This window comes from Cavia porcellus, unplaced genomic scaffold (assembly GCF_034190915.1).
Source record: "Cavia porcellus strain 051 isolate PalLab524CR breed Dunkin Hartley unplaced genomic scaffold, mCavPor4.1 scaffold_2, whole genome shotgun sequence".
Lineage (NCBI taxonomy): Eukaryota > Metazoa > Chordata > Mammalia > Rodentia > Caviidae > Cavia > Cavia porcellus.
Genome location: NW_026947485.1, coordinates 97475098 through 97487149, shown reverse-complemented (window position 1 = coordinate 97487149; position 12052 = coordinate 97475098). Strand labels below are relative to the sequence as shown.

Sequence of the window (12052 nt, the reverse complement as noted above, 5' to 3'; positions counted from 1 at the left end):
GTTCCGCTGGGCTGGGACCATCTCCCAGTAGCTCTGGACTCGGGGCTTTTCTCAGGAGAACAGGAGGCCCTGCTCAGCCCAGCAACGGTCCCATCTGTAGGCCCAGAGGACTAGGGACATAGGGACTTCAACTCCTGGGCCTGCTGACCGGTGTTGTGATCTGCACCTGGCCTGTACTGAACAGCTGCACATTGTGACGTAGGGGGCAGCTGAGAAACAGCACCCATATGTGTTTACCTCCCTCAAGCCCTATGTGGCAAATAGAGAAAAATCTGTTCCATCCCCAAAAGACCCCAGAGCCTCTTCCGACAGGAAAAAGTGACATCAGTCACTGTAGTTGTGAGCACCCAGTCAAGGGCATGCTGGGTGGCAGCTTTCTGCACACATGGCCACGTTTTATGGCACCCTCCCTCCTGCCTACCGTGCCTCACTGGGCAACCTGTGCAGGACAGCTGGAATGCTGGGCAGCCTTGGGTGGAAAGGCCCCCATGGCACCTGGGCCCTGGGGTCAGGAGAAAGGCTGCATCTGAGGTTCAGTGAAGCTCAGACTACTGGAATCCTGGTCCAAAAACTTTTGCTCTGGAGTCCAGAGGGCCAAGACCCATTCTGGGCTCAAAGCATCTTACTGTACTGAGAGCACAGTAAGGGAAGATCTGCTGTGAACTTTGTATAGCTGGCTTATTTACCTAGTCAGCAGAGGACTCCGGTATCGGTACCTTCACTTTGTTCTTAAGAAGCAGGGTGCTGACTGGACTGGGTACTAGAATGAAAGGAACTGTGAGTGCAGCATTGCCCCATTTCTTACTGGCCCCTAGTGAGAATATAAACAGGCAGGAAGACTGACTTCTCCTGTACTGGGGCAGTGAGGAGGGCTCTTTAGAATGGGCAGATTGTCCCTTTTGTGTATCTACCAGGATAGGGGGACCCTGGGTCCAGCCCGAGTGCCCAGGGAAGATGCAGCCTTCCCTTGGGAAGGAAGAAAGGGGCAGCAGTGCCCCGCAGTGATGGGCAGCAGTCCTCCCAGATGAGTCCTGGCCATATAGGCCCAGATCTCTGCCTGATCTGGAGGCAAGGCCTAGGAGAACAGCGGCTATGGCTCTACCACAGATCTGACCACAGAGCAGGGTGTTCCCAGTGGAAAAATTAGTGCCCGAAGCACCTGCCTTGGAGGAGTAGTGGGGCTCTAGTCTAGACCCCAGAATCCCTTGCCTGGTGGCCCTGAGGAAGGCTTCGCTGTCTTATTTGAAAGGCTCATCCCAGGGGGAGGCCAGCACCCATGGGTCTTCAGGACTCACTGAGACCACAAGGACTTGCCCTGGTGGGCACAGGATACTATGGAATAAGCATTTGGTTCTGGGCTGGGCAGCAGAGATGCTCCACTGTTGGGGGGAGTCCAGGGGAATCACTATCTGGTGTGGGCACCAGGTTCTACTGGCATGCCTGATATGTCAGATGCCTAAGAAGCAGGGCAGGTGAAGAGACCAGTCAGGCCCTCAAGTGTCAGCCAGGTGTGGCTGCACCCTGGCTGAGCTGGACTTCTACACACAGCAGGCATGAGGAGAAACCTTTGTGTTTTTCTGTGCCCAGCTCCAGGATAACCCTGCTGGGTGGGGAGTGCTGTACATACCATCCATCCAGAACCTCTCCTAGTTGAGATGGGAACATGAACACAGGTCCTGGACAAAGCTCTAGGGCTCTCCTTGTGTGCAACTAAGTCTTCTGTGTGGCAGGCCCTGCAAAACCCACTTCCCAAGCTGAGCCACCCTGTGATCAGGCCCACATTAGTGCTTCAGTCTTATTTTGGCCACGCTGTGACAACATCAGGAAACAAAGAGCATAGATACACAAGTGGGAGGTCTCCTAGCTCCCAAGGGAGCCCAGACTCCACGCTCCCTGGCAGCACCTTGGGCTCCTGACTGATGAGCTGCCTTGGAAACAGCTGTGTGCAAAGCTTGAGTACAGCAGCTGAAGGTCATCCTGTAGCAGGATGTGAGGGGCTCTGAAATGGGCCCCTCCCTTTCTTATGCCAGCCCTGCTCGGTGGCCCAGAGAGCTCAGTGTTTCCTTCTTGCCTCAACTTCACAGTGGTGTGAGTGCCAGATTACTCACCACATATGCCTGCCACCTGTGCCCACGACAAGGTCACCCTCCTCACCCCTTCACTCTCCTAACTGGCCACCAAGAGAAGTCGAGGCGCAGGAGGCCTTCCAGTGCCCAGCTCACTCATCCAGTACCTCTGGGTCCTGTAAGACTCCTCAGGGCTAGGGGAGGCCCAGTACAGGGGTAAGGACTTGCCTCAGTCACAGACAAGACAAGGCCCCTGTGCCCTATGTGGGACTCTTATCTCGCAGAGGCAGAGCCATGGTGACCTCCACACCCAGTGCTGCCTGCCCAGAGAGTCCCAGAGGGCAAGGAGCTTGGGTAGGGAAGGGTCAACCCTGGGAAGGGCGGGGTGGGTACTGTCAGAAGGCTAAGCAGTGGCATTTGTGCACAGTTAAGGGGCTCTGGCCCAGGATCTAGGCTGCCCACTGGCCTAAGGTAGCCATGTAAGGCAAGGAGTAACACATAGGGTGCCACAGTGGACTCTAGATTCCCCGCCCCAAGTGAGTGAAGTCCCATTAAGGCTAGGGCACACACGGCTGCCCTGTAGCCTGCTGTCTAAGCCATGCTGTGCACTAGGCCCCATGAGGGAGCGTCCATGCATCTAGAGTGCGTTCATGTACCTACAGTGCCATCTGGAGGGAAAAAGGGGCAGTGCAAGACGAGACAGCTTCCCCTCCAGGAGGCAACTTTTCCCAGTAATCATATTAATAAAAAGTACAGTAATTGGTGAAATAAATATACAGTGATATAGAAAACACTGATACAGAAAATGCTGATGCAGGAAAGTACTGGTGAGCTCAGTCCCAGTCTATTTCCTGCTCGTCTCTGAAACCTGGCATGCTGTTCACTCTTTCAGTGTATCCCATCTAGATCAGCGATATTTCAAGCCCTTAGTTGCCATCTGAAGCTTTTGTATTGGATAGTGAGGCTCTAGAGGGTCACCGCTTGCTGGGAGATTTGTCCCTTTAGCACACAAGTATTCACATACACAGAACTTGCCTTCCTTTCCTGCCCTGTGGCCTCCACATAATTGACTCGGTCCCTACCTTGCATGAACCAAGACTCCTGTCCCTCTGTGCCACAGGATAACAAAGGCAGCTCTGCATTCTTACAAACAAAGCAAAAGTCAGAACAAGCCCCACTCTCTCCCACCAGAGCCAGATGGAAATCCCTCACTTCAGCAGCAACACCAGCATCACCACTGGCCATTACTGAAGGCTGTGTGCACCAAGTCCTGCATGAGTACTTACAGGCGGCATGTTGTCAGGTGTCTGCAAAGAGGAAGAATGACCAGGGAAAATTGCCATAAATATGTTCAAGGAAAAAAAAAATCCTGCAGGTTGCAAACAATATAATCTCATTTTCATAAAATGAATAGCCCAAATGTTAGCAGATGCATGTCTGGAAGGATTTAGCAAACTGAGCATGGAATTTACCCATCTAGGAGCAAACTCTGTCAGGCAGACATCACTTACTTTTGGAGTTTTTTTGTTTTTGTTTTGCAGTGCTGGGGATAGAACCCAGGGCTTTGTGCATATTAGGCAAACCACATTCGCAGCCCTCCCCACACTTTCCTTTAAATGCGATGCCGGTAACAGGACTCTGAAAAGGGTTAATTCTTGGAAGGGCGGGGGAGCACAGCCTCCTCATGCTGGGCAGCTCATTGGTCGACTTCCTTCCTGTGGGTGGGCCCTTCTTCAGACTCCGCCATCTAGTGGCAGGCTGGTGCTGTTTCAGCATACAGGGGCACCTGGCTTACACAGGCCACGAAGATTCCAAACAGACATTTAATCAAGAAAAATCGTTTCCCCCCACAAAACCCAGAGGAAGACCTGTGTGCAACATTCACAGTTCTTATGTTTCACCTTCTGCTCAGGCATCATTCTCACACTCTGCAGTCAGGTGCACACTAAGCTCCCACTGGGCTGGCCTGGGGGAGGGGGCAGTGCCGTGCAAGAGGGACAGGCACCACACACTTGAGGGGTGCCAAGCACTAGTCCTCAGCCAGGAGCACCTCGCCTGCGAGCAATGGCAAGGTCAGGCTCTGCCACTCTGAGGCAAAGGTGAGATTAGGGACTTTGAGGCCTTGCTTGGTCAGAATGTGCCCCCCAAAATTCAGGCGTGGAGACCTCGCTCCTAATGCTAAGTGTGGGGAGATGGGCCTTGAAGAAGTGTTTGGTCATAGGATTAATGGCATTGTTAGAAGAGCTTCTCTCTTCTGCCGTAAGAGAACACAACATTCTTCCTCTCTGGAGGACATAGCAACTAAGTGTGATCTTGTTTTGTTTTATGAGACAGTCTCACTTGGTAGTGCAGGCCAGCCTTGCACTCATTACGTAGCCCAGGCTGGCCTTGAACTCACTGTGATTCTCCTGCCTCGGCCTCCCGAGGGCTGGGATTATAGGCATGGACCACCATACCTGGCTAGTAGGTGCTATCTTGGAGCCAGAAAAGAACCTGTGGGCACCTTAGTTTGGACTTATTAGCTCCCAGAACTATGTGAGAAGCTATTCCTCTTCTTTTTAAATTCCTTAGCCTACGTGTTCTTACAGCAGCATAGACAAAGACAGGGCCGTGGGCTGGCCTCTCAGAGAGAATGCTTCTATGGCTTGAGAATGGGGTCTTCCTCATTCCCACAGGCCACACATAACCAGGGGAGCCAGGAGACTACCCACTTTGGGCCCTGGGAAAGAAAGAAGGTCCCCATTTCAGTGTGTTAGAGCTTGGCGGGGGAGTCCCACTCTGAGAAGGTACAGAAGATGACCAGAAGGGACTGGGTTTCCTGACCCTGTGACCCCAAGCCCACAGGTCTTCACCTACGAGACCCTAGAGCCAGAGCCAGGCTTCTAATTAACTCTGACTTTGCCCAAGTAGATCACTCAGTTAAAACACGACTGACCTCCTTCCCATGCCCAAACCCAAGTCCCCTGGGTGACCATGTTTTTTTTTGTGTTTTACTTAATTTACGTAAGTTTATCAGTACAATTCAGGTATATCAATGATCATATTCATATTACAGTGATCATATTCATCACAGGGAGTTTGCACCTGTACAGGGTGATCTGTCTTTTCCCCTCCCATCTCCCTCTTCTCCCTTCAATTCTTCTTTCCCTCCTTATTCACAAAGCTCTGCTTATATTTTATCCTCCTTTTCTCACCTCTTCTTTTTTCTTCTTTCCTTTCCTCCTCCCCCTCCCTGGTTCCTCTTTCCTTTTGAATAATTTCTTCACAATATCTTGGTTCTTACAACTTGATTCTTATTTACACTTTGTTTCTCACACCAGAGAGACAATGTGATATTTACATGCATGTGTCCGATTTATTTCACTTAAAGAGCATGATCACAAGGTTCATCATTGAGTGATAAATATCTCAAGTTTATCCTCCTTTATGGCAGAGCAGTATTCCATTATATTTTTTTAAAACCCACATCTTTTTTATTTGTTGTTGGGCAACTAGGTTGTTCTCAAGATTTAGGTACTACAAACTGTACCACACATGGGTGTGCATAATATCATTGTGATATAATGCTTTTAATTCTTTTGAGAAGACACCAAGAAGGGTAATACCTGTGTCAAATGGGACCTCTAGTCCTAGTTTTTTCAGGCTTCTCCACACTGATTGCCACAGTGGTTGCACCAGTTTACAATCCCATCAACAGTGGAGAAGGGTTCCCTTTTCCCCACAGCCCTGCCAGCATATATTATTGGTTGATTTCTTCATGACAGCCATTATTCTTTCTGGAGTGAGACGGAATCTCAGTGCTGTTTCAATTTGCATCTCTCAAATGACCAGTGATATTGAACATTTTTTCTATATTTATTTGCCATTGGTATTTCTTCATCTGAGAAGTACGTATTCATCTCAGATGCCCATTTTTGGATTGGATGTTTGAATTGGGAGGGCTGATTTTTTCAATTCTTTATATATTTGAGATAGAAGTCCTTTGTCTGAGGGGCAGTTGGCTAAAATTTTTTCCCACTCTGTGGGTTTTCTTTTCTCTCTGTTGGTGATTTCTTTTGCTGTGCAAAAGCTTTTTAGTAAGATGAGACACCAGTTGTTGATTGACCATGTTTTAACCCAGAACCTGCAAATCTGTACGTTCTCTGAAGGGTACAGTCAGATCCATCCAACCCACACAAGGCAATGCTCTGATGTCTAAGACATCCTCAAGGGCCAAGTGAACCAAAGCCTGGACAGCTTCATGTACTCACAACCCTCAGCAGGTGCCCATGGTGACCTGCTCAGGACAGAGCAGGCTTCTGACAAGGTAAACAGAATTCAGCTGTTTTTCCAGATAGAAGTCTTTTTTTAAAATTTTTTATCAGTACCAGGGATCGAACTCACGACCACACACTTGCAAGGCAGGCACTTATGCCACTGAGCTAAATCCCCAGCCCCTCAGATGGAAGTCTTGTTCCCGAGCAACTCTAACACCAGTCTGTGATCTCTGCAGCTCATGGACCAGAGAAGGCGGAGCAAAAGGAGAAAGAGGACAACTAGGGCCACCACTGGTGACTTCCACCACAGTGGAGGCTCTGAACACGTTGCCAAAAGAAGCACAGGCAAATTTGCCCCTCCTCCCTGGCAGAGAGCATCTAAGACAGTTTTTGTCTTTTTATCTTTGCACTTTATACATATTCACATTTCAAAACCCAGACCTTCTATCAAGACTCTGCCTTACTACTGCACATCAAGCCAGGAGGAAATATGCTTTCTGTTAGAAGGTCAGTCAAACCCCTCCTTAGAAGTCAGGAACAGGCAAAGCAGTGAATGTCCACGTAACTGCATATTATGGTTTAGAGCTAAAATGCCTCCCAAACGTCTCATGTGTTTAGGGGGTGCTGGGTCATGGGGGCGCTGTACTTGTCAGAAGATGCATCCACTAAGAAGTTCACAGCTGAATGTGCAGTTAGGAGATGGGCCCTAGCTGGAAGAGGCAGGTTCACTGGGGGTTGTATTCTCTGCTTCCTGACCACCATGCAGTGAACAGATTTCCTCCTCCAGGCCCTTCCACCACGTTCCTCTGCCTTGGAGCCAGCCCGCCATGGACTGAAACTGTGAGCCAAAACGAACGTCTCATCTCTAGGAACTGCCTTCCTGCCTATGCCTAAAGTCAGCTCTTCCATGGAATGCTGGTCATGCAACAAAACGAAGCAACCTTAAAAATTAAAAATTAAAAAACCTTCTCTTTCCAGGTTGTGGGTGTTGGGTATTTTGTCCCAGCAACGGAAAAGTGATTAAGATACTGTTTGTGTATTTGGAAAGAAAAGCCCCTTTTGTTTTGGACAGCAAAAAAGAATAAGGCCTCACCAGGACGCTGTGGAGAAGAGCAGACAAATGACCCGGCCACGGGCACTGACCTGAACTTGCCGGTGCGCACCTGCAGTGCTCTCATTCCACATCTCTGGGCACCGCCGATGTCACCTACAATGTCATCCCCGATCATGACAGCCTGTCAGGGCAGTGAAATACGCGCAGCAGTGAGTTCAGGAGAATTTTATTCCTGTGCTTCTTCATCTTTTTTGACATAATAAACTGCTTGATTTGATGTTTAAAACTACCATCACACAAATTAACAAGATAATATTGTCAGTACCTTGAATATATCTCCTAGCTGTCTCCTCAGGCTGTGGTTCTGAATGGTATACATTTTTACACTTTAAAATCAATCAGCAGGTGTCAAAATGATTTGGTGCATGGAGGTCAAGGGGGGATGCTGATGCGCCCAGCCTTCACCTGAACATAGGCTGCACTTTACCTAATGCTAAATACTCTGTAGCCTGGTGATGCTGCAAACCCTTGGTTCTGTAAAAGCTGATTAACTCTCCAGAAAATCTTTGTAATCTACAGTTTAAAAGGTTTTTCTTTCAAAGGTGAAGTTATTATGTGTCAAAACCAAAACAATACACAACAGCAAAATATACACATAGGAAGGACTCACAGTGCTGACAGCATTTCAAAAGCAGCCTAAGATAGACTCCCTGAGCACAGAGAAAAGGCCACGAGCAAGGAGGCAGCCACTATAGTTTGGATACAGTTTATGCCCCAAAGGGCTCATGTGTGGGAAGCATAGTCCCCAGCATGTTGATGTTGAGATGGCAGAGTCATGGGGCTGGGGATTTAGCTCAGCGGCATAAGCGCCTGCCTTGAAAGCAGGCAGTCGTGAGTTCGATCCCCGGTACTGATAAAAAGGAAAAAGACAAAAAAAAAAGAGATGGCAGAGTCTGTAAGAGGTGGGGAGAGGTGGTTGGGTTATGGAGGTTCCACCCTCAGAAGAGACTGATTCTGCTTTCATGATTGAATTAGGGAGAGAGAGCTGGTAGTTACACAGTGAGACTATTCTAAAACACTTGGCCCCTTCCACACAGAGCTGCTTCCCTTTCTGCTTCTCCACCGCACTGTGATGCAGCAAGGGTGTCCTCACAAGGGGCTGGGGATTTAGCTCAGCGGCATAAGCGCCTGCCTTGCAAGCAGGCAGTCGTGAATTCGATCCCCAGTACCGATAAAAAGGAAAAAGACAAAAAAAAAAAAGGGTGTCCTCACCAGAGGCTAAATGGATGGAGTTGTTGCATTCAACCTCCAAATCTATGACCTATATGAGTTTCTTGATAATGAGCCCATGACAGGTACTCTGTTATAGTATGACAAAACTAAGACATCCATGCCCTACAAGCTATGACAGCACCCTCACCAGGAAATGAATTTGTTGGTACTTCAATCTCAGAATTCTAGGCCCTGGAACTATGGGAATGTAAATTTATTTTTTAACCTGTTTATTTCTTAGTCTCTGTGGGCTGAGGAATAGAGGGAAACCCTGGGTGAAGCCCAGCAGACACTCTGTAGCACTAGGTAGCATTTCACTGCTGGGAAAATACCTGGCATACCTTAAAGGCAGATCTGTGGCTCAGAGGTTCGGAGGTTTCAGTCCAGCCTTGGCTGGGTTCAGGCAGAAACATTATGGCAGAGGAAAGCGGCTCACCTCATGTGAGCCAGGAAGCAGAAAGACAGGAAAGAGGCAGAGTCAGTCAGTCAGAGCCAGAGGCAGAGACACCTCTGAACACTGCTGCACTGAGGATCAAAACCTCAATACACAATTCTTTAGTGGGGGGTACTTCATATCGAAGTCATAATGCCCCAAAACTGAGGAGATGAAGCCAAGATTCTGTGGAGACTAAGGCAGCATGATTCCACAGGTCACAGAACTGTAGGGGTGCACAGAAGGTCCCCTCAGGTATCCAGTAAACTACTAATCACACTTGAGGAAGGAAATGCCTAAGGCCTGAGAAAGACGCACACAGTAAAAATGAAAGAAAGAGAGCCTAGACTTCATGTAGGGTTGAGCCTGTTCTCACTAACTGGAGTGGAAAATTTTTGTTTGCTTGTTTTTTGGCTTTTCTCACTATTAGTTTAGATTGACCTTGAAGTCATAGTAATCCTCCTGTCTCAGTCTCCTGAGTGCTGGGGTTATAGGCATATGCCACCATGCCTGGCTGAAAAATCTTGTAATTCAGAGTTCTGGATAGCATTCTAAGAAGCATCCTGCTTTGCTGGTGGAGAGTAATTAGTCCTAGACTAAACCCTGTCCTGGTGCTGCTTCCAAAGTTTTAAAGCAAGATCTAGAGAGGTCAAACTGTTTTCAGGTAATTTAGTGGCATCCCAGAACAAACCTCAAACATATTTGAGGTCATATAAAAGTATCTAACACCTGAAAAGGTACAATTCATAATCACACTGAATGAAAAATTGCCAGTCATGCAATAAAAGAATATAATCAGAACCAAGGAGAAAAATCTATCAATCAAAACTAACCCTGAACTGACACAGATCTGACAATTAGCAGATAAGAACATTACAATTCTCACAATTATATTCTGTGTGTTCTAAACATTAAACAGAGAAATGGAAGACAGAAGAAAAAGATCCAACTTCTGGAGATGAAAACTATCAGGATTAAAAATATATTAGATAAGATGATACCATAGAGGAAAAGACTAATAAAATTGAAAATACAGCAATAGAAACCATCCAAAATGAAACAGAGAAAAAAAGACAATTTTTTAACAATGAACAGAGCATCACTGAACTGTGGTGCTCAAGGGATCTAGTATGTATACTAATTGGAGTCCCTGAAAGTGAAATGAGACAGGAAACAAAGATATTCCAAGAAATAATAGCTGAAAAATTTCAAAACTCAACAAAAATTATAAACCCACAGATTTAATATCCTAATGACCACCAAGTCCAAGAAAGATCAAAAAAACAAAACAAAACAAAACAAAAAAAAACCATACCTCATCCAGGCACAGGATAGTTTACTGTTCAAAACAGATGATGTACCAGGCACAGAGGCACACCCTTATAGCACCAGCTATGTGGAAGGCTAAGGCAGGAGGACTGAGAGTTCCAGGCTCACCTGGGCAACTTAGCAAGACTTTGGCTCAAAATGAAAAAGTAAATGAAAAAAAAAAGAGGAGGAGAGTGGAAAGTAAAAAGGATTAAGATGCAATACGTATATGTACCAATTCCTCATGATGAATGTATTCTTTATGTATCACAAATGTAGTAAGTATAAAACAAAAAATTAAAATAAAATAAAAAGGGTTAGGAATATAGTTCAGGGGTACAGCAGTTGCCTAGCCGTGTGTGAGGTTCTGGGTTCAACTCCAGTTCCTAGGGGGAACTATATATATATATTACAATAGGGTCCACTTATCTCCCTCCTCCAGAAATGCACGAGCCCTGTCAAGGCAGGGAATCTGAGCTAGTGATAGTAATTATTTGGTGATCAACTGACTGAATCACGATCTAAATCGAAGTCCACTGGAGACCACACACAACACAACCCGTGAAGAGTGGGGGATTAGAATAACCCACTTTGGTGTTGCCAAGGCCTTAATCATGTGGGCCTTATTTTACCCTATTCATCTGTGTTAATATTTTTATTTAAATTTATTCATCTTTCTATATGAATCTATATACTTTTAAAGAAAAAAGTAGCTACTCTCATCTCTCTACCACAAACTTTTTTTTTTTTTTTTTTGGTACTGGGGATTGAACTCATGACCTTTCACTTGCCAGGCAGGCGCTTGTGCTGCAAAGGTAAATCCCCAGACCTACACAAACTTTTAATTAAAAGCTTCAAAATGCTTTTCGAACATTCTGCTAGTGGAAGGCTGACTAGTGCTCTATCAATCATGTTGCAGATCTGCTCTTGAGACCAATCAGGAATGTCCTCGGTATGGCTAGACTGAGAAACCAGAGTATGTACCAAATACTGATGGGGACAGAGGCTTTAAAACTGACAGTTGCTCCATAAATTTCCCCTCTGAATGCAGATGCCAGATAGAGTTAACTGATCAGCAAACACATTAACCAACATCAAGAAAAAAATAATGACCATAAAGTACTCATAGGATGGAAATTTTAACTTACTGTGGGCCCATCCATGTCAGCTTGACCTATTAGGACAGCATCCAAATAATATGCCTTCCACCCAGGGAGATGGGAGGCCATGGAAATGAAAGCAGAACAGACAGAGGGAGCTCCAGTCTCAGACTGGCCAAGACAGAGAGGACAGAATCCCAGCTCTGCTACCTATGTGATCTATAGCAAGCCTCTGCTTCAGTCTGTAAAATGTGTGTTGTAGGTATGGTAGTTACATCATACATGTCAAGCATTTACCCTAGTGCCTGGATAATAAAAGGAAAATATTAGGAACGTTTTATTGAGAAAATTCTGATTTGATAATACTGGAGATTGTCTGCATACTTTAATACAGGTACTCTTTGTCCCCAAGTACTTGGCATCTTGGTACTGAGCCCTGTGTGGGCCATGGTATGGGGCCAGGCAGTAGGGACAAAGTGTGGGTCAGACAGACATGGTCCGCATCCTTGTGGAGCTCCCAGTCTAGTAATGAAAAACAGATGTCAATCAGATAATTTCAAAGA

At 46.5% G+C, this 12052-nt stretch overlaps 1 protein-coding gene across 2 annotated transcripts in view; it reads right to left on the bottom strand.

Moving 5' to 3' along the window:
- The window catches only part of Lhpp (phospholysine phosphohistidine inorganic pyrophosphate phosphatase), a 120879-nt gene that overhangs the window by 64673 nt on the left and 44154 nt on the right, over nt 1-12052 (bottom strand). The window contains exon 6 of one of the 2 annotated variants that reach the window (XM_003479819.5): nt 7466-7557. The exons of the other annotated variant lie outside the window; for it this stretch is intronic. Within the exon in view, the coding sequence (XP_003479867.1) occupies nt 7466-7557 (92 nt within the window). The remainder of the gene's footprint in view (nt 1-7465; nt 7558-12052) is intronic. 2 annotated transcript variants of the gene reach the window in all.